General features: G+C 42.7%; 1 protein-coding gene across 4 annotated transcripts in view; it reads right to left on the reverse strand.

Annotated features, from left to right (window-relative positions):
• Positions 1–23,928, reverse strand: part of LOC117204986 (solute carrier family 12 member 4) — a 97,410-nt gene extending 73,482 nt beyond the window's left edge. For 2 of the 4 annotated variants that reach the window (XM_033442953.1, XM_033442951.1), the window contains exons 1-2: positions 23,157–23,928; positions 10,893–10,955 (exon numbers count right to left, since the gene is read on the reverse strand). In XM_033442953.1, the coding sequence (XP_033298844.1) occupies positions 10,893–10,955; positions 23,157–23,232 (139 nt within the window). In that variant the 5' untranslated portion in view covers positions 23,233–23,928. Of the gene's footprint in view, positions 1–10,892; positions 10,956–23,156 lie in introns of those variants that run through there. The other 2 variants (XM_033442952.1, XM_033442957.1) reach the window with 2 other exon arrangements.

Below are 23,928 nucleotides of genomic sequence, written 5' to 3' on the forward strand. Positions count from 1 at the left end.
TAGTGAAGATCCGCACGCTGGCTATGGGTATTTATACAATTACGAAAACTACCCTGTCTGTAACCGACTGCATCATTTGTGCAAAACGTGTTTCTAGAAAGGGCTATGGGGCTGAGAGGCCCTTGAAATTGATTTAGTGATAAACAATATTCAATGGCTTCGAGGCCTAAGAAAACTAAACATCAGAAAAGATACGGAGTTTTGCTGGAAGTGGGATCCACTTCAACAGAATATCTTACGTATTATTGTAGCATCGTATAAAGATGACTGGCAACGAAATCGGAAGACCGTTTTTTCGCGAGCACCAGGTGTGTTAGGTGGATCTATTATTCTCGTTATTAAGGTTTACGGAGAGGAGCCCGCGACACAATGGGGGCTCGCCTTTTTGCGGCACGCGCCGCTAAGAATTAAAGAACTAAATTCGGTCCAATTAAATTTACGACCGCTGTTCCTTCTAATGAAAGCGCGCTCGACTCCTTTTTGTCCACTGGATCGACTGTGACAGCGTTCTCCAGCTGCTGCAGCCAACATTTCCCCGTTCAAAATGTGCAATACACAAGGTGACGTGTGTAAAAGATCATTGATGGAACTGCGAGACTCTAGGTCGTGTAAAATGTAGAAATTGGTATTTTAGATCGTAAGGTAAGTCGGCTAAGAAATAAGAAGAGAGTATAACCCGGAAATTTTAACATAGAGACGTTGACTGCGTAAACTGCGGTTATTTCTTGAAACAAATAAATACAATGGTTCTTAAAGACTGAACTTTTCTGCTTATAAAATTCATCGCGGGAGAACAGGACATTTTGAATGTTTGCGAACCAAGAGGACCAGAAGGATGGTCCGTTTCTGTTTGATTTCTAAAATGTGGATAACCAACCAATCTGCAAAGACTTAAAAATACCAACGGTTAAAGAAGAAATCAGCAGGTACGCAGAAAAATACAAGGAAAGAACGGCAACACATCCAAACCAGGTGGCTGCTGAAGCGAATGAAACTCTCATAGAAAGAAGACTAAAAAGAAAACACCCCACTGACCTCAGTAAAGAAATAAAATAGTCAAACTCGAAGATCGTATCCCGCTGAGGGTAGCCATTCACATGTTATTTGGCAATTAAGTTAGAAAAATTGATCAAATGTCCAGCTGGACAAATTGTAAAGTAGAAATTAAAAAAGAAAAAAGAAAAAACCAACCGATCTTCCGTTAGTCAACTCTCAGCCGCTGTTCGTTCTGTTAGTACAGAAGAAATCTTTTAGCATTTTCTTCCGCTGATCCTTCGCGTCTTCCGTTAACGCTACTTACTATTTACAAATCGATACTAATATTCGTAACGATTTGAATATCGTCTGAATCGTGACAAGACGATATCTTATCTGTTGCGAGTAATCTACGGTAATCTACAACGGTAAATTACAGAAAAGAGATTGGATGAAATTGGAAAAAGGTAGCATGGACGCGATAGAACGATGGAAACGTGGATGACGGCTGGTTTCACCGTTTCCTCGGGGCCGTACAGTTCCGCTAACGTTTCATTAAAACTTCTCTGCGAAAGCGCCGGTGTCGTGAATTTAATTAGGACAATTACGCTCCCTCCGTGTTGCCAGCTCCGTTACAGTTTACTCGTGGTGCCGCGGGAGTCATTTTTACGACTCGAACCCGCGCGACTAAAGTCGTTCCGTGACGTCGAACATCGAATTAAAATCCTCTAATCACAGGTTTATAGATAACAACGACGAGATTCAACGATAACATCTGACGAATGAATTTTCTTTTCGCTTTAATCTCTTTCTCTTATTCTATTCGCGTTTATACATTTTCGAACTGATCTTAAACTCAATTAAGATACGCGTTAAGATATAGCAATAAAATTGGTACGAAGATATTCTCAACTTTGCAAAGTATACAAATTGCGATTAAAATATTTTCTGTACTATCACGGCCGAAGATAATACTTGGTTCGTTGTTTTCGAATGATAAAAAATAAATTCCTAACAATACGCAGAGAACTAATAATACGCAAAGACGAATTTTACGTTTCATGTGAAAAGATTTCGAAATTGGCAAATTTTTCTCCACTCACATTGCGCCGAAAACGAAACCACACATCTTCCAAGCTATGCATCTCGAAATCCCGCGAAATATTCCAAGAATCGGTCGATTCGATTGATCGAGAGACTGCATGGTAGGAAGGTCGGGTCGGCAGTTTCTCTAAGAAACACAAGCAGCTCCGCTCTATACTACCGAGCACTTGTGTAACTGTTGTCGTATCCGTGCAGCCCCTGTCGACAGTTCGAAGGGTGAGAAGGGTGCACGAGCGATAGATCGCATGCCTGGCGCCAGTTAACAATCGAGAACCCTGCATTTATGAATAAGGCTGCACAGCAGGCGAGGTAAGGTCACAGACAATGAACCTCGATTCAGTTCAGGGCCTCAGCGCGACGTCACGTCAAGACGTTGTCGGTCAGGGTGGTTCTGCCACACCCTCGACCTGTCGCGAATACGATACCTTCTGCTCCTTAATCTGTTTACAGACGTGCCTTTAATTGATCGAACTGTATGCCGTGTAATTGTAAATTCGATCAAGGGTCGATGATACACGTGTCTTGAAACGGGGTGGAAATTTACTTCGATCGATTCGGAAAGAACAATAGTTTCGGAAAAAATTGAACAGCTTGGAAACATAGCATACGCGTGAATGTAACATTCACAGATGACGCGAGATGTACGTGGTAGAACGCGGCACGATATTGTACTATCGAAATTGTGGCACGCAGCGTTACATGGTATAAAGATGTGTCTCGTATGTTTCGCGCAGAGTGCGCTGGAATCGATATTTCAGACGCGCAAACCGATCCACTGTGGCAGATAATACGAAACAAAGCTTGTAAATACCGCAGTCCATATGGAAATCGACGTTTCCCCGCAAAAGTTGAAGCAATCAGGGAAAAATTCACACTCGCCTACGATATACTCGACCTCGGCACTGGGCTACGATACAACCCTCGACTGGATCGATACTGTACACCTGCGATCGTAACGAGACAGAGTAGCGTAACGGATCGTAACAGAAAACACAAAGCGATTCCGGCGGAAACTGTTCTGCAGAAAGCGTGATGTGTTTGGGCTTTCGTCGTATTAGCGACGAATATATAATATCGTCTCAAGATCACCGGTTATACAAGCAATTATCGCGGCGAAGGATCGCTCGATAGGAAAACGTCGGGCACGAAGGTCTAGGATAGAAATTGCGTGCCATGCCCCAGTTAACGATCGAGGTCTGCGTTCAGGAGAATATGGCTGGAATAAGGTCGCAGCCAATGAACTTCGCCATCGTTATTTTGGAGGTTGGAACTCTTTCGATTTCCAGTAACGAAGCGATCGGACGAATTCCGTTCTCCATCCAGCGAATTTTCTACATTCGACACACTTCATTCCGTGTTACCACGACGAAGATTTACGGCCAAAGTCCGTTCTTTTCAGAAGACGTTAAATCGCACGCTCGATGGACAGAGAAACGCAATTAGCGGAATGCTGGACGACGCGACGTACCTCGAATACGTAGAAAATTGTTACGAAACTTGCGCGCAATTCATCGAGAAGATTCCAAGCGTGATCTTTTGCCACTTGCTTCTTAAGAAAATTCCTGTTTCTCTCTTGCAACGTTTCCTGCGAGTATGTCCGGAAATGCAGCTTGAAAGGGTGAATTTGCATTTTGAATTTCGTTCGAACGGCTGAAATATCGTCGATTGTGTTATCGTGAATCGCGAAATAACGAAGTTTCTTTGAAAGCGCGAGAAAATAAAGGTTGTAGAATCTTCGAGATTGGTGTCGAATTGACCTTCTAGTTTCGCAGAAGGATGAAATTGAAGAGTAAAGCCTGTAGGCAACGAGATAGTGGCCCGAGTTTATAAATAAGGTTATCAGGGTCGGCGCATTGAGGGTGAAGGTAGAAAAGCTTGGTTCAAGGCCGCACGTCTTCGTGCGAAGATCTCGACCAGATGAACCTGCCATGTCTCTATTAACGGACTAGTAACGACTTTAATCTCGTCGGCCTTCGCGGTGGTTTCTTGATGAAAATTCGATAACACAATGCGCGTCGATTATCGTGGAAATTAGTGGAACCGACTAGGGAAATTTCGAAATTTCCAAAATTAGATCGAAAAATTGATCGATCGCGAAGAGACGGTGTGACTAAATATCGAAACTCGGATACAACGGAGGAAAACTAATAATTTAGAAAGGACGTGTATATTTTATTAAGGCGCGAATATTTGATAGATTGCTATTTCTGGGACTAGGAAACTCTCAAAGTCTGTTTTTATATTAAAAAGATTCTCATTCGATAAATTCTGCCTGGTAATGGAATTTTCCATTACGATTTTTGCTTTAAGTATAGTTTTACAGGCGTCGTTGCACGCACGTAAATGTTTATGCCTCGTTAAATATTTTACGCACGTATTTTACTTCGAACACCGTCGAGAACAAGCAACATTTTACTTCTCTAGATATTTCCTAATGAATGTTTCATCTCGTTGACTCTTAAAATTCTTCCTTAACAGCGAAGAAGCAGTAAAGAGAAGAAAGACGAACAAAACGCAAGATACAAAATGTAAGACACGCGCATATTACAAAGAAGCTAAATTCGCTGGCTATTATTCAAGAATTAGACACAAGGGAACTTTCCCAATTTCACGGAAGAAAAAATGCAGTTCCAAAAGATAAACGATTCCTCGAGTAGGAATTTATCGTCAGGTTACTAAAATTAGTTCCAACGACGAAGCGAATTACCTTTTCAACGAATTTCTCTGCGCGTTAATCGTCGATTTTCTCAACTTCGGCATTCGACTTTTTCTCACCAGTGAACATTCAATATTTTTATGCTTATTGCGTATTCGGGAACGGAATAAAAATGCGATAACAAAAGTAAAGGAAAACAGAGGAAAATTGAGGATCGCGAAGTTTATTAGGATATAAAAATTGGAGGAAAGTGAAATCGATATCGTCGATGGAATTTCATCTGGATCGAAAGCCCCTTTTTCATAAATGAGAATCGATCGAAATTCCTAAATACGGAAGATAAATGCTGCCATACCAAATACGCGAGAACCTACTCGTATTTTCCTCCTTTGCCCTTCTGTTTCCTTCTTCTCTTCCAGTTTTCAGCGAAATAATGGATAGATGAAATATTCGCATGTTACTCGAGATAGGAACATATTAAATGTCCTCGAATCGAGGGCGTTGCGTGTAAGTACAAAGAGGAGATTCTGTTCCGGCGTATCATCAGGGAACGCTGGCAATAAGAGTGTAAGAAGACTTTCATGATTTTCAGACAACTCCCGAGACGCGTCAGATTCTTGTTTACTCTACTTCGATACGACCCAAGTTTCCTCTGAACAGAACATCGTGTATTTCGTCTTTCAGCTTGTGCATCGATGAAAGATCGAGACATCGACTTCTATCATTTATTTAACGACGTATTTTTCTGATTGTTTCGTATCCATGAATATAACGCGACGATAGACACGCAACGAGAAATTACGTGACACCGAGTTATTAAACGCAGTGCACGTTACAAAAGATTGAGAGGATTCGATAGATAAAGAAAGAATAGCAAAAAAGATAAAATTTCCTACTTTAAAAAAAAAGCAAATTCTCTGCTGGAAAGTTACTTAATTACAGTCATTCGATCTCATCCACGTCGTCGTATGTAAAATACTGCTTGCAGCACGACTATTATTATTATTATTATTATTATTATTCGCGTGAACGAGTATCCGTAAACACGAGACGTATACCTCGTATCTAAGTAGGCGATTAGACGCTCGGAGCAGAGGCCATGCGCCCACATGACCGCGTAATGCTAAACGATTGTGGAAAGTGGCCTTGGGACTTGCCACGAATCGATAATAGCCCGGCCCGATATCGCTTGATCCAGCGATCGTTCGCGTCATTGGATCGCGAATCACGCGCGGAAATCTAATCACCAATCGAAATCTCACGCGAATTCTATCGTCTATACATAACGTACACGTGTATATATCTGTAGGTTCGTTAATTTACCGTAGCGGAAGCCGAGAACGCGAACGAGATCAAACACTTCGAAACTATCGTTCTCCGGAACTATCCGTATAAATAAGAGGGGAGTGAGGCCAGGTAGAATCTAATTACGCCACGGTTAAGCGGGGCAACGGAGTTCGACAACAATTGAATTATGGCAGCGCGTGGAAATATTAGTTTATCGAAATAACAGCGAATCAAACAAGACCACTGGCTTTTACCAACGTCCCGATCGCACAGTTATCGAACCACGGGAACCTTGGACCGGCGAATCATCGTCCCGTAAAAATCGCCTGTCATAAAGCTATCAAATTATGAACCGTAAAAATGCCAGAGTGAAGATTAACTGGCAAACCCCAGCCGATATACCTGTCTGCGCGATTCCTTTTTATACGCCATAAAACGCGTTTCTTTTTAACGATATAAAGATGTACGCTGCTGGCTGTTTCCCGCTCGCTGACATTTTATCCATTATTCAAGAATCTTGTCCAATCGTCAGTCTTATTCTCGAGCTCTTACTATCAACGTTATCGGAAATATGAATATTTCACTGTTTCGGAGGCGTTCTATTTACAGGCATCTTATCTCATTATCAGATTTCCTTTTCTATAAACGTTATCGAAAAGGCAGATGTATTTCACTCTTGTATAAACACTTTGTCAGAATCTTATCCGATTATTGTATTTGGATGTTATTAAAACGGTAAATATATCTCACTGTTTTCGAGACATTGTTGGAGAATTCCAGCGGAAAGTCGAATGAAAAATCATTGAGATTCCAAGAGCGTCCGGTTCGGTTCAATCGACAGGCGTTCTCGGCGACGAGTGAAACCAAAGTAATCAATAGGATAGCACCGATGCATTCCGCATTCCTCGTTCAACTAAGTCGTTTATATCGCGTACGCTGGGCCGTAGATTCGTGTCCCGGCTGTTTAATTCTGAAGCGGAACGATGGCTTCGTCCAACTGGTCGCTCGGCCACCGAAATAAGCCCGTTATTCAATTAACCTAATCAAATTTCGAACGGCACATTCGAACCGGCAATTGGGACTACCGTCGCGCGATTCGCGTCTTGGCCCGTGTCTCACCAGCTTCGATACCGGAACATCGATTAATTATTCTCTCGACCCGATCGAACGATAGACGTCAATTTTTTAACGCGTTGCTATATTTATCGGCGTCCTTCGGCCCGATTTATGACCGCGGCATTATTAAAATTCTATGAGCTAGCCGGCGTCGTATATAAATTATTGCGGCTTTATAACCACTGATGAATACGTAGAACGCGGCTGAAGAAATGGAAAATTACGCGTGGCAGTGATTCTGCTAGAATTCCAAGAAGATACATTTTCACTGCCATTTTCCTTGTACCCTTCTAGATTTAAACAGTAGATTCAACTAGAATCAAACATACAGTAAACATTTATTATTCAGGTTATAGTACCACGCCAGAATAATTTACTTATAATTCTCAATGAGAATTGATTGTAAAATTCTTCCAAATAAAAAAAAATTGTTCTTGTACGTTGTACGACGAGAGTTTGATGTGATTATTTATTGCGAGTGACTGATTCTGCTAATAAGAGGGAGAAAAATACGGTGAACACAGCGTCGATAAAGGTGTGACACTAATCACATGTGAAATTAGCGTAATTAGTCTTCGATAGAGAATGCGTTGAATCTTACAGACGAAATTAGGTGCCAGTTACCCTGCGAGTATGAAAACGAAGGTCTTTTAAGTTAAAAAAATTGAAAGTTATGGCGGATCGAGAGCCATCTCGCCACTTATCTGAAATGGCTTTCAAAGCTCGGATCAAAAGCAGTCCGGAAGCTTTAACGTAATGCCCGTTTCCTGCTAAAAATTTCGAGAATAGCTGGCTTAAACGTTCAACGTACAAAAGCGTCTCCTTCCCCTATTCCACCTATTTCGCACGTTCCACGAAGAGTAAACGGTTGTTTCACGCGATTATGAAATATCATGGGATTAAGGTGTTTCTCTAGCCGCCACGTTTATCCAATTAACGAGTAATTAAACCACGAGAAACACGATGCCAGAATAGAACTTGTTCCTTTCTATTTTCTCTGTTCGCCTCGCTTCTTCTGTCACGGTGAACATTAATCGACGACATTTTACAAAGAGAACTACGCTAATTATTAGATAATCGAGAAAAGGAAATTAACGAACAAATAATTTACAGCGAATTATCGAATCTGTGTACACGGTACGGTGACGTTATCGCAGCCACGTTTTCACTGTTATCCGAGAACTAATCTAGACGTACCCCCGTTGCCTAGGTAATCGATAATTCATCCTGCTTTCTATTTTAATGGCGTTACCAGCGGTAATAGGGGGGAATTAGTATTCTCGTAATTATATAAATTACGCGTTGAACGGCGCGGCTTTGAAACAAACAAGGAAAACCGAAGGTATCCGACGCGACGAACAAAAGCATCGATATCGAGCCCGCAAATTCATTACGCGCGACACGATACAACGTAATTGGACGATACGTGGGTAGGATAGATTGTTCGCCGAACGCATTTGTTAGACAAACTTCGCTCAAATGACAAATTAGAGAGAAATATCTTTACCTCTGGTCTCCGTTGTAGTTAATGCAGATTGATTCGAGATGAACACGATGCAGGTGACTGGACAGATATTTGAGGATTAATTACTGGCAACTTTGTTAGCAGGATTATCAAAGTTGCCCCGGCAATGGATATTTATGGTGTACTTTAGCTGCAACGAGTTGCAAGCTCGAAACTCTCCGGCGAAACTTTCAGGAAAACAAAATTCATGGCTTCGAGGAGAGCCAGGTAAAAATACTCGATCGATCAATTGACGGTGCAACAATCGGAGAGAAAGCGAAAAGTTTAATCGACGACGCTAATCGTCCTTAAAGTTGTATTTGTGCGTGTATTTATATTTCTATATCTTTTATATTATACCTTTCCAAATATTTTCTCCTATTTCATTTATTTCTCCATAGGCGGCCGAATTATATTGCTACCCTAACGTTTAACCTTTCATCGAACATTAAAAATCTCCAGAGATTTCCTTCGAAGTAAATTTTAGCTTTGATCTTAACAACAAGCCATATTGCTAAGCTGTGTATGAAATAAAATTCAGACTTTTTAATCCTTGTAATCGTTGGCATATAAACATCTGATGAATTAAAGCTGTCTGTGTCCATTGCGCTCGAGTTCCCCCAGAAAACTTGGCAAACGCGTTCCAAATCCAGCCTGATCGCTTTGTAAGTTAGCCTAACCAGCGTGGTCTTCGCAAAGGACTTCGTCAAAGAGCGAGTCAAAGGAAGGATTTTCGTGATGAGCAGCAGTTGGTCATCGAGGGGTAAGCGAGGGAATCGAAAGCTCGCGATTTAGGCACTGGACACGGTACACGGGTGGCGGATGCGAAACGCCGCATTGGGTGCGTATAATCTGCGACCGCTGGGAATTGGGTCGAGGAGACATTCCCTGTAGCCGGTCCTCGCCCTCCTACAAACACCTCCTGGTGAACTCGGCCGGTGCCCCATATAACTCGCGAATTTATCGCTCGTGACCGAGCAACAATCGACGATTCGGGTCAGAAGCGGTTCCTGTAACCCGAAACCCGTGCGGTTCCTTTTCGTTCTTAACCCCCTTCCACTCCCTTCTTTTGTAACAGCCACGAAAAAGTGTCACTGTAAATAACAGCTACAATACGCGAAACGTTGTATCGCTGGTCCAGTAATCTTTTTCTTTCTTTTCTGTCTCCTGTCGAATGCGGAGAAAAATGTTTCGGAAAAAGAATGTTGGAAAAGGGATCCCGTTTAAATTTGATACGCTGGGACTGCGCGTGACGCTGCAGATAGCTGACGGGGCAGCTTGTCAGCAACGCGCTTAGAACAGTGAAAAGCGGCCTTTTACGAGATAATTATAATATCAATGGGAGTTGATAAAATGTAGCGGTGCTCCTATATTTATTAGAGGGATACGTGTTGAAAAATACGTGTTCGAAGATAAATGTTAATTTCTCTGTTTTTACAAATACGTTCTCGGGCTAGTGCATCGTCTCGATGCCCAAGGTAAGGCAAGGCTTTGCTAAGATAATAATAATTGCAGCGCCACAGAAATATCGCGAAAGATATTTTTCGATATCGACGTTCGATAGACGACCAAGGTGCATGAAAGTGCGATCGCTAGAAATCATTGTTGACCTAGACGTCACACACAGAAGATCGAATAAATGGATAAGTCGAGGAAAGATGGCCCCTCGGAGGCTACGACCATGAAGGGTGGATAGCATGATAACGAATCCCTCTGTTCTCTCATCGATCGGCCTCTCGTTGCTCTTCATGCAGCCGGAGGAGTTTCTTTTTAACTCGTCCCGACAATGAGGCGCGAAAGAAAAGGGAGAAAACGAGAAAGTTGGCGAAGCCTCTTCCACGGAGCCTATCCAGCCGCCGTAGAATGGAAAAGTCACGTGGAAATCCTCTAGCGGGGTATAGATCAGATGTTGACTACGTATATACGTCTACCTAGTTTCCCCTTTGTGCGGAAAAATACGAGTTCCAGGGTGAGAAGAAGAGGCTGAGATAAGTTTGAAACGAATAAAGGGACGAATGAAGACGCAGACAGTACCTTTTGCAGCAATCAGAATGAACGTTTGTTTGTTCTTTTTACGATTTTCCGAACAAAGTAAATACAAACGTTAATCCTATCTAGAAAATTTTACCAGATATCTATCGTCTTCGTTCGTACTGTGATTCCGAAACTCGAGAAAATCTCTATCTTTTACGAAATAAATGTTAGTTTATCAATTAAGCAACCAACAACAAGGAATTTTAATCGACTTACATTCGCTGGCAGACTTAGGGACGAGATGTTGATGCTCCAATTGGGCTCCATTCAGTGGCGGATCTGAAAGCAAAATTCACCTTCCGTCAGTTCAACGTCAATTTAATTATTCGAGTATAGACACGCGTAGTGAGAAGTGGACCGTACGTAATGACGAGGGGGGAAAGAAAGAAAGAAAAATTAGCCAAAAGGTGTCGACGATCGAAGTCACGTATCGCTGATTTTGATCGGCAGCGGCACTGGCATCGACGAGGGGCCTTGGAAAAGCCTCTGAACCGTATATAGACCAGGTAAAAGGGGTAGAGACACAAGAGGCGTAAATGTAGGTGAAACAGAGGAAGGCCTTCGCGAAAGAGAAGAGCTGCTGACGCCGTGGTGCGGTTTAAGCTCCACCCCAACACCGATTGGTCGATGAAACCCTGCCGGCAGAGAGGCAGAGCGGGTGCAGAAGGGAGAACGGAGACGTGTACACCCCCGACCCATCTTAAACGACCCTCCTGAAAATATATTATGCAACGCGTAACATGTGCAGACATTCGTAGTTTTGATAGCCTTTAAACCGGCACGTACCAGCCAAAGATTTTCACATGATTTTCGCCCGGTTACGCGTACAGATTCCTTCTGATACGCTTGAAACCATCCAGAATCCTCTGAGCTTCTTCTTCTTTGCTCGACAAATATGAACGCGTACTAGTAGCGTAACAGAAGGACACACGTTCCTTACGTTTCAGTATTTATTACTCAAAAAGTTTCCGTGAATTTTCTATGAATGTTTAATCCACCACGTAGTTCGTCGTTTCTTTCACGCAACGTTAAATCGATCTTTTTCCATTGTCAGGTTAAAAGCTGGCCTAACAAAATTTTCACGCGAGAAATTATATTTTCCCAATTATACTCGCATATACGAAGAAACTCTTGGAATTTCAAGCACACTGAAAAACAAGGCGTTCGAAAATATTTTGCAGCACGGCGAATTTCATCCGAGGTAGCTCACGGAATACTTTCCACTCGTATTAAAATCAAACGAGAAATTGGTGGCGTTCGGCGCGTGCTCTGGAGATGATGAAGATGGTGTCACGAAGATTTACACAACGCGTACAAGCGACCGAATAATTCTTGACGTAAGATGAGAGCTCGTCGTTATCAATTTTTTGATACCGCTATCCAAACAAACGCTTCCCCGGCACAACTGGTGTTCTATGAAATATCGTACGCTCAAGAAATTTCCGATCTAGAAGATTTACTTTTAAAACGTTTTATATATTTCGATACGTGTCCTTTGATCTAAATCATCGTACTCGTGTTATTCGCCGGATAATTTTTTAATTAAAAACGTAACTTCCTCTACACGGTTTTCCATAAGAAAATCTAGATGTGAGAAAAATATTAGTTTAACGGAGGTATCGAGCGAGGAACATTGTCTCGGACAAAAGCTTTCCGCGATATTAGCGGATAAAAGCAATAACATTAATGCTCCACGTGTGGGGGAATCGAATCAATTTAAAAACACTTCTATGAATCATGAAAACCCGTGACACGTGACAGGCAGTCCAACGATAAAAAGAAATTTTGAAATAAGACGTAGCGAGTTAAAAGATATATTGCTCGAGCGTAGCGTGTCGCGGAAGTAAAAGAAGAAAAGAGGAAAACGAAGTGTCAGGTATCCTACATTTGATCATCAAGAAGTCACACTCGATCTCGAAGATTACAAGGTGTGTCATATACGCAGACACGAACTATAATAGAAGAAGAAGAAGAAGCTAGCGAACAAATGGACCAAGGATGGACACCTATTTCGATGTTTGCGAGTGCAATCACGACGATAGTTTCGATAAGATACAACACGAGCAGGCGATACGATAGAAAATAGAAAGACGAACGACATTCGACGCGACACCCGTTGATTCTCGAAATTACAGGCTCGTTTGCTGATCGGTGTTGACGCTCATCAACAGCTCGCGATAGCGAGCCCCGGAACGTGACATCGGAACTCGGTGCCCACGGAGATCAGCCCAGACATCGTTTCCTCCTCGGCAAGATAAAGTGACACTGAACGTGACACTGCACCCGCGTGCGTTATCTCGATCTTTGGAACCTACAACTTTTCGCATTTCGTACTGTCCTCGCCTGGTCGATTATTATTGGTGCACGTTAAAATGCTACACGATGTAGCAACGTATTACACGGACTTATCGTATTATAGTAAATAATTTGTTAATGGAACGGCGTACGCTAGGGGAAGTCTGGATTGAATTCTTAGGGGTCAGAAATCCCGGAGGATTTGGTGAAACGAGCAACGACATTTTGGTGATTCGGTTTCAATTTTCAGTGGACGTAGCTGATTAATAGACTCGAATTAACCTACTTCTACCCGTTGTCAGATCAAGTAAGAAATAACGGTGCTGCATCGAAATAGACGGTAGACCGTAGAAAAGAAATTCAAGCCCTAATGCAAAAAGACATTTTCATCCATTCTCTTTGAAAGAATTTCTCACAGCGATATCAGATACGATACGTCATATCGCATCCTCCTTGTGCACGACATCGTACAAAGAAACGCGACTAGAAATTTCTCGTCATTGGTATCTGCGCTCGTGTCACAAGCTGCTGTTCCCCTGTATCGCGAAAAATAGGTTCGTAACTTTGGGAATCAGGGCGACGCGACGCGACGCGACACACGCTGCTGAAAGCCGGTAATCGAATTGTGCCTCGGTTCTCTGAGATTCAGGTGTCACGGGGGAGACAAGATCTCGCCGGAGGATAAAGGGGAAGCGAATCAAGGGATGTACAAGGGAATGTGTAACATTGGCAAAGCGTACGAAACTTGGACAGATTTTGATGAATATTGAAACCGCGGCGTAAACGTGTGCACGTTTTCCAGCAAACTCTGGCAGATATTTAAAACAGAGAAAATGGGTCGTCAACGTTTTCTTTTTTCTTCCCTCGAATCTTGACGTGCACTTACGAAGATGAGGCCCGCGTAGCTTCTTCCTCGCTCGTTTAATCAAACTCATTTAATCGTCGATATCGATACTTTGATTTTGTACCTGTCTCTTCGTTGCTGCGTGTAAATTGAATTTTTATTAAAAAGATATATCTCTATGCAGTACGTCGCCCGTCTTGGATACGGTCAAGACATCGCGAGATGGGAAGCATATTTTCGCGCATAATATTACTCAGGAAAATGAGACACAACCGTTGGCGTCCTGTTTCTCGTCTGATGCACCGGAAAAGGAACTGGGAGCCCTCCCGGGGCTAAAGTCGAAATTGCTTTTGGACACGAAAGCAATATCGTAGGCACACGGAACTTACTGCTACCACCATCAGAATTTTCAAGTTTGCTTTACGTATAATGCCAGAATATCTCGATAAAGCGACGGATTATAAGGAAAGCTTCAAACACGAGGATAAAAAGCTTTAAACGTAACTCAATTTCCAGGGATCCGTTTTACCGCAAGGATCATGAAATTTGCTTTGTCGAATTCTCGGCTACTTTCGAAGTTAAACGATCCACGTTTCTCGTTATCTCCTAAACAGTGCAAGGAACGTAACGAAGGAGCCAATTTATCCGAAACTTCTTATCGATCGAGTTCGGTTTAAGACTTTGAAAACATGAAATCTCCAACAGGAAAACACGAAGAACGAATAAAATGGCTCTCTCTCCGAAGTTTCCCAAATGGAGTAAAAAAATTCTCAGAAACAGCTCCCTCTATCCTTCAAGAGAGTACGAAAACAAATCGTCAGTGGAAATTTTTTCTCGCGTCGACACATGTAACAAACGCGTTGCACGCGACAATGGGCGACCGGACGAAGAAACGCAAAAATCCAGCCGGTTGAATCACCCGGATGATTGCAGAAGCCGCTGCAAACCGCTTTAAGTGATACGCCGCGTGTGTGTGAAAACAATAACGGCGTAATTGGGCCAATAATAAAATAATTGTTAGCGCTTGGGTGTTGCTTATGCGCGTGCCTATCCACGTCTCGACCGCGTATCGTCCTGTTCCAATTGACTTACGCAAGCCCGAGAAATTTTCTCGCTAAATAATAAACCCTGAACGCTTAAATCTTCATCAAACGTCGATGTTCGTGATCCAGTCGGGGGCAACCTTCGCGGAAACCATGCTTGCCATTGTGACGATTGTGGAACAGCACGACGATGATAAATGTCTCATAAACGTAGTTTTCGCTTAACAAGAGTAACTTAACTGACATCTTAATACATTTTTTGGATCTTCTGATTTCTATGAGACGATGATTAGAAGTGGAAGTACGTATTTATAATTCACTATCTGGTAATTTAGAAACTTATTTTTATTATAATTATAAAATTAGAACACGTTAAACCGTCGTGATTTGATTAATTTCTAATTAATTTTTTATTTGTGTTTGAGACGACGATCGTATAACGTTGAATCGAAAATGTCCCCTTTTTCATTTGTCGTTTTTATTTCATTAGAATACCACTAATAAACAGAAATCATCAAGGTAGAAATTAATGAACTTCGAGACAATATTTCAAAGCAAGAGCAACGAATTTATGAAGCTCTGAAAATCCAGTCCGACTAAATAATCCGTGCAGATTATCTTCACACGGCTGTTTAACGCACGGTTGAACATGTTCATCAGATTGGAAACGCAAAGACGTGTGTTGCAAATGTGCACGTTTTCCACGAAGACCATTCGCGTTTCCCATGTTCGTTTGCCCGTTGGAAATAAATCGATGGAAACGTGGCTTCAAAGCGTGCCGCCTTCCGCGATTGCGTGGGTGGTTAAGAGCAGAACGATTAATTGAAAAGTCAGGGATCAATGGACACCGCGTGTCTAAAGTTTGCGATCCTCTTCAACCTGCAGGTCTTTGAAAATATCTCAAGTATGAATGCAACGCCGTACAACTGAGTGTGTGCACAGTTGTGCGTCGTTTTATCTTCGTTGCAATTGTGTTACGTCTGAAACGTGGGATATTTCACCGCGAGAATTCCGTGACGAGAATTCGATGATATTTTCGTAAATTATGAAACTTGTAATTAAATTCGAAGAAAATATTTACAGAGGAAAACTTACTTCTATTTATAATAAAATATATCGTAAATGTTCACCGTGCTAATTCGTTAGCTACCGCCACTGTGTCGTCGCAACTAAGTACTTAACACATTAATTTATATTTGCTCGATCATCGTATCCATGCAAACCGAATTTGGTAACTTCTAATTATAATTAGCTATTCCTTTATTTATCTCCACATCAATTTCAATCGCGATAAATAATTCCTACTCAGTTAAGAGTCAGAAACAACAAAGATCCACTGGATATCATTATTGACGCAAATTAGCTACATTAAATTAAACGATTCCAGGCAATTTCGTTTGTAAATTCGAAGCGAACCGAGAGGCTGTTTCATTCATGAATCTTTGGAGCGAGCGACGACGTAAGAGCGGTTGGACGTTGCACGAAGCAGATAGCTGTGGGAAAGATCGTTCCACCGAGAGCTCGGCGTGTCAATTGACATTTATTCCCGGGGATACGTCACAAATTCTCGAGGAGAAACAGCCCAGCCTGTGTCCAGGCAGACGGTCGTGTATTAATATCTGAATTACGCCAACTGTCGTGGCAGCGGCTGCTTTTGTTCCGTTCCAGCCGCGTCTATCACGTCCAGGATAAACTTAAAAATATATCCACGGAAAGATACCGATACACGAACAAGCGGAGAAAGCATAACCGGCAGCTGTTGGCAAATTTACGAGAACGTGATCGTTTTATAGAGCGATCTATCGTTTTCAGGAGTAAATCGTTCTTATACTTGGAAAGTTTATGGCGATGTCTCGGGAATATTATTTTTATTAGATTATATAAAAGACAATATTTTCTGCAATCGAACAACAGATTTTATAGAAAAGTGTTCGAAGTAATACCAATAACGATCGTACGAGAGAGACCGGATCTCCAAGCTTAGAATAGAACTCGAAGCTAAGAGTTCTCACAATTTTTCTGTTATATAATTTCGTCTACTATGCGCTGTATTGCGCATCGGACAATGATTATGATGTGTGCAAATATGAGAAAATAAAAGTTGGGTAAAAATAGAGCGAATGGACGAAAGGAACGGACATACGAGGAATGAGAGAAAGCTATAGAGGGTGGCATTGAGCGAAAGAAAAATAAAAGATGAGAAGAAAGATTGAGAAAAGGAAAGAGATTTATGGCAAGTGCGCCGTTCTCGCAGATTCTCAAGATTGCCGATTTACCCTGTGATCGATAAGCGTGTTCGACTCGCGATCGAGGATGAGCTTTTCAGTATCCGAAAAAACTAAAAAATAGTTGACAAAAATTCGTCGAATGAAAATTAAAACTCAAATTGTTCTCTGCTATTTAGACGTACATAAAATTCTTTGAACGGCAGAATTTCGGAAGCCTTTTAACACGGAACTTCGGATAGCGTCGCGATGTACAGTTATGTGTTTCTTTAAATAACCGAAGGTTAACGCTATCTGTCACTCGAATCTTTCCATCGACAAGGAGACAAAATTCCGTGAAATTTCTCGCGACGATCTCGTCGAAAGAGACGAACGACCCAGATCCAGCGCGTTCTGAACAAAAGCGTTTACGATGGTGGAGCGCGAAGAGCTGCGCTTTTGAGAATTCATTGGTGATGAGTTTTCGAAGAACTTGGTGTCACGGAACGGACAAAGGGAATGCTGGAACAGAACACGCCAAGTAGAATGCTCGCCAACCTCGCAACATCGTAGTTTCCCGAAATAATCCAGCGCACGACCAAATAAACGAACACCGGATATATCGTATTTGTAAGGGAAGTGGCGCGACCCACGAGCGCTGTTACGCTTTACAAAACGGTTTCCTTCGAGATTTCAATGCCTCGCGAGAGCTTCCACAAATTCCCTCCGCGAATGAAGATTTATCGAAGAACAAGTTACTCCATACTGGCAACTTTGAAAAATAACTCTCTTTCTTTCTTTCGGAGGTATCGAGTGGAAGGAGTTTTGTTCGCAACATTGTAAAGTTCCTAGGCGAATAAGTAACTCGAGTAACTCTCTCTGTTATACGCGCTCGTACATCATATTTCGAGCTCTTATATTCATTTAAATACACGAGAAAGGAAGTTATACAGCCCAAGCATGGTTCTCAATTGTCTTGTCTTATTTTTCAAACCACTTCTACTAACAGATACGACTACGTTAAAAATTCCACTCGTTAATCCCTGAGAAAAAGTTCAACGATAAATTAAAACAACATTCTCTACGCGCAACAAAATCCTCTGAAAAATTTGCAGGCTCACAATCGCGTGACACGTTCTCCAAGTAGTCTGCGCTACAAAGAAACGAGGAACTGAACGGAGGGAAGGAGCTCGATTGAAAAGAACTGGGCATCTGAAAATAATCTTTCCACGGATAAGCTGGGAACACTCGAAACGCGTGGCGTCGGCAAAAGGCTGGACCATGGGTTCGTATAGTCGACGGTCGACGTTGGCATAATTCTCTGTTGATAAACACATAGGCAGTGGAATGGAGACTGTAGGGCTGTGAGGTCTGGCACGCTGCCATGGCTGGCAAAACGTCTGAACTACGTCTCCGTAATACGACGCGGCGCCGCGTCATACGTCGCTGGAAAGACGTGTATGCATAATACATTCAGGCGTGAACACACGCGCACGATACCGCTGGATACACAATGCCATCTACGATCTGAAAGCGAAAAATCTGTTAAAACGTGCCTCATTTATGCGGACATAGCGGAGAGCTTTCTTGTTAGTTCACCTCCTCCTTCTCGCTCTTCTTCTTTCGCCGCCGTCTCCTCTTTCCATCTTCTTTCCTCCCGAGGAACGCTGTTAATCGCGTACGAGACCAGCGCCCCGAGGCACTGTCTGCTCTATACTTTAAAAAAGTTGTAAAACACCTCGAGAAACCATTCGTCAAACAGTCATTGAAATTCTACGTCGGTGGAATAAACGAGAGCTTTGTTTGTTCTGCGACACCTGACGATTCCTTAAGAAAGGTGTCTCGTCGCGATCCACGGAATCTGATGACACGAGCGGGCAATTGTTATATCGGTTATTGTAATCCATCGTTTTATTTTTGCTCTTTGCATGCAAGATACCTCTGTTTCCTTACACTTTGTAACGTGGATTTCTGCTTTAAGTGACAGTGATGAAGTCTCGTGACTCGTCTCAAACATTAAGCAATCTACTCTGCGTGTAAAACGTAGAACGTCCAAAAGCCGAAAATAGCGTGTCAAAGTCAGTTAGCACGTAACAGAGGAATATGGAAGGTTACAATGAAAATCGTCAGCGAAGATGGAGAATACACTGCGGACACGTTGGATTAAACAGCAAATTCTGAGGATTAGTGGACAGTCGTGAACAGACCGTGTTGCGTTCCAATCTAACAGCACTGGCTAGCGAGTAAAGGTCGAACTAATTAATTATTATGAAACAGGCTGCTCAAAAGCCGCTCTGAGGACACAGCGGCAAGTACACACAACCATGTTTGAGCGTGTGTTCGATTAAGGAGACAGAGTTCATGGATTTTGAGGGTTGAATTAATTTTGACAATATGGTGTTTGTTGATTTTCAAATTGATGCCTCAAGGTTTACTATTAAAGTTAAATTACTTCTGGGAAGCCTGTTTAATTATTTGATAAATTAAAAGCACCGTATTTGTAAGAAAATAATCCTTCGACGGAGTAAAATCATTTAATCGGTCGTTTGAGCGGATATTATAAAAGTTTTGGCATAGTTAAGTTAAACAAATAAAGTCATCCCTCTTCCAACAGTAGGAATCTTGTAAAAGAGAGTCGTTTGTGAAAGGGGATTCGAACGACATTGTTCTCCACGCCAGGTAGCTTGAATACAGCTAAGAAAGGGTTTCTACCATGCCTAAAGCCACACGTTCTACTTTCTGTTGTTTGAGGGCGCCACGTCTCTCACATGACACCTCGACAAAAGACACGATATATTGCGCGAAACTGCTTCTACTTACCCCTCGACGTAGCTACGAGGAGAACGAATCCGGAGAAACGTTCGCGTGATAAATGTTTTGGTATAATCTGAATCGTATTTCTCCTATCTTACATGCATTTCAGTCGATTCGATTCGAGTTCGTTCAACTCGAAGTCTCGAAGATAGCAAACTAGAACTTCTACTCTATTTCGTAACAAATCCATTTCAAAATTGTAGATATGATCGAAAAATTTGATATATTGACTATTCTGTCGTAATGGAGCAACTTGCTTCCGAGAAAGGTACATGTTTCTAACAGGGATGGGCGTCACAGATTTATCTGCTAAATCTACGAACAGAGAAAATATGATGTCGCCCATCGCGTGTACGTTCACGGAACACGTGACCTCAGAGTGCAATCCAACGGCAACACGTACTCTGACACTTTACTCGTCGATATTCCACGATTCAAACTTTCTTTCCCTTCGAAACAACCCGCTCTACCAAGATAATACGCGTGTTTCATTTATACAATTAAGCACGATGTTATTTTTCTGGCTAATTAAAGTCGCTATATTCGCGAACAAGACGAAGGACTACCATGTTCACCACGGTTTACGATTAAGTCTTAACAAGCAATAACACTCGAACAAGTTCATTACACGGCGCTTGTCATACGTTAGATGTCCACGTAGATTTCCTCGACGCCTAACGCGTGTCGTTCATAGACAAACGGAACACATGATAGAGCGAAAGGGATGAAGCGAAAGAGGGAACGCGAAGGAGGAATCGGTAGATCGAGAGAGAAGGAAGGTAAGTGCACAAGTCCAGCTCGTGTATGAATCGCAGACAACCGTGCAACGAAATACAACGTGTAGAGTGGGGTTGCGTGATTATCGACCCCTCGTTGCCTCGGCTTTTGTAGCAGGGATGCAGCTGCCCCTTTTACCCCGCCCTGAACAGTTGGGTTTCTCGTCGACGAACTTCAGCCATCCAACAGCTAGAGAGACTACGAGTGGTTCTCATGCGAGCCACTACTGTTCAATGGTAACTAAAAGAGAGAAAGAGACCCTTTCGCGTGTCGTTCATGGTCGTCTCATAATCAGAGAGATGAAGATAATGTTTCGGGGTAGCGTGGAGAATAAAGTACAGTGGAAGCGATAGCCGAAAGAAAGCGGCAATAAAGACGATTTAATGACGGAGATAATTGGTAGTTGATGCATTTGGAGATCGTAGAGTCGACTTGTATTTGGTAATAATTGCAGGTTCGCGAAACTTGTCGGAAAGTTGGTAAGCGTTACTTATCGGCAGATACGTTTAATTATCTCGAGGAGCCAGAGTCGCAGGGAACGGGATTAATAACTCTACAACTCCTCTCGTTACCAAAGTACAGTTCGCGAGGATTACGCAACGATAATTTGTCTGGAGAGACGAATTCGCGACAGTGGTGACACGAAACGAGCGATTAAGTTCTGCCGGTGATTCGAAATCGAAGCGATCATTTACATAACTCTCCGCGTTGAGGCTTCTTTCTATCGCCGATCTAACGCTATTGAGAAACACTGACACTCGATAATCAGATCTCGGTGGTTTGGGTAAAAGACCAAGGTGGTCGACCTTGACAATTGCGGCGTTACATCGATATTTTATTTTTGGAGCCGCCATTCTGGATATCTCGACAATGGCGAAAACGTGAATAAGCGTTTCTCTATACGTTTGTCGTTGCTTTACAATTCACCATGTTACTTGCCCTCGGTTGTCTTTTACTTTCTCAACGTTTCACCCACGAAAGAAAACATAAACGAAGGAAACGTAGCTAATTATCCACGAATGATCAGATCCCTAGGGAACCGATTATGCGGCTGCATCGAATTAGATATAGGTACGCCACAAAGAAGCATCCCTCTTCTACCTCCGTGATACGTAATAATTTCCTGATTTCATCAAACGTCCAATTTCTTATGCAAATCCACCGCGATCGTGGATATTGACTATTCGGAGACGACCACGCCTTTGGAAAACGTCCGAACGAAAATAGACGAGCCACGCATGTACGTAAAACGTCAAGGTCCAGAGTTAGAATCTCTTCTCGTTGAAATACCAATCGTTCTCCAATAAAACACTGACTTACGAAACACAGTCGCGTAGAATTATTAAGCGGCTAACCGATCGATAGTTAAAGGACACGCGACGAACCGTAATTTTGCAAAATAAGCCGGAAAAAGTCAACAGCAGGTAGATCAACCGATCGGTAAACGAAACAAAACCTTGAAGGTCGCTTAGTCAGCGCGAAAACGTCTGGAAATCGGTAACGCGATGCCGTCAGTGTATCCAGGCGCCTGGTGGAGTCACGATAGCGTGGTATGTGTAGCACGACGATATCCAACGTTGGACTGGACTGGTTTCTCCGAACCGACATGGTGTTGCGTTGCGTGGACGCGTAACTTGCGGTTACAGCCGTCGCGTCGATAGCCATCGGTCATTTTAAACTTGTTTAACCATCCTCTAAATTAATACAGATGATAATGTGTAGGCGCCAAGTTTCGCGCGTCTTCCATGTTTGTTTTCAAGCCAATGTTCGATTCTTTCAAGTTGAATATCTTCGAGGAATAATTATTCAAATGTAAGAGGAATTATTTATATCGAATAGGAACTATCGTCGTTCTTGCTAAGAAAAGAAGTGGAAAGATACCGGTCTTTCGATCTTGGGGATGACTCGAACCGATAGATAAGAAACCTAGTCAATAGCGAAGAAGTTAAATTCGCAAATAACAGTATCGAGATTGTCTGACAGAAGTTTGGATGCAAAATACGAAGGGACTAATTTTCTTAATTAATCGTTTCATTTCAGAAATTTATCGCCATGCCTGCTGGTGGTGGACCTCCGCGAAGATCGATCGACCTTGACGCGAAAACCTTTAACAGAGTTGAACTCTGCTCAACGTTTCAACGGATATATTTTTAATGCCGTTAAAATAGAAAATTTTCGGTCTTCTGCGCAAATTTATAGTTACGTTAACGACTCAGCACAATCGTGTGAGATTGGTGAAAACTACTCAGAGAAGCCTTAGTCGATTGCTCCAGGATATGTAAATTATGGGGTATTATGTATGCACGCGCATGCGTGTGCGTATGTGTGTGCATGTTTTGAACAGGTAGCTGGATTATCGCTTGCAAAATTTCTCTCGTATAACGCGACATGCATATCCGAGCATAATCGTAAATGAAGCAACTCTCTCGCGTTCACTTGTACGTTTAACCTTTTGGAGTTTAACACGTGCGGAGCAAAAAACTAAATAAAAACAAGCACTTACCATAGTCCAGCGATGGTTGTTGATGCTGCGCGTATTGCGACGTATTATTGGCCGGTGTAACTCGGAAACGATCCATTCTTCGTTATCCTCAACGAACACCACCACCAAAACAACACCAAACAATCTCTTCACCTCCGGTTGCTCGATGCGCACACCGTTTATTCTCGATTAACGCGAACCGCGCAATAAGTTAGCCGGGGATGCTGGTTAACGACGAAACACCCGCACTTTCGTTTACGATGATTGGTGAACGCGTTCTCCATTCGCCGGTGCGGTGTTACAGGCTTCTGGTAGCCGTGCTGTGACTGTGTGCCACTGACAACACCACGAGAAACAGACAGACGACCAGACACAGAGCGTGCAAGAGGGACAATAAAAGAGCGAGTACGAAAGGGAGGGAGAACGTAGCAACTACAAATGATCGTAGGTGGGAAAGAAACAGAAATTGCAGAAACGAGAGTGTGCGTTCGTGTGTTCTCTATCGAATGTCTTTATCACACCTACGGATGTGTGTACGCCACAGCCGCGCCTCGCGTCTCGTGTCTCGCACGTTTTGTCGAGCCGCTCGGTGCTGAATCCCGGACGAGCGTGCAACGCGTGCTGTATGCGATAACGCCGCCTCTGCTCGCCCATAAACTCGCCAACGGAGGGGTACACTACTCTCCACAGATCCGCGTGTTAGGACACGTCTCTATGTGTATCCTTATTTCTGTCTTTCTTCCGCTTCTTCGTGAGCAACGACCGCACTCCGTTTGGGATACCGTCTGTGCCT

This window comes from Bombus bifarius, unplaced genomic scaffold (assembly GCF_011952205.1).
Source record: "Bombus bifarius isolate JDL3187 unplaced genomic scaffold, Bbif_JDL3187 scf7180000007986, whole genome shotgun sequence".
Lineage (NCBI taxonomy): Eukaryota > Metazoa > Arthropoda > Insecta > Hymenoptera > Apidae > Bombus > Bombus bifarius.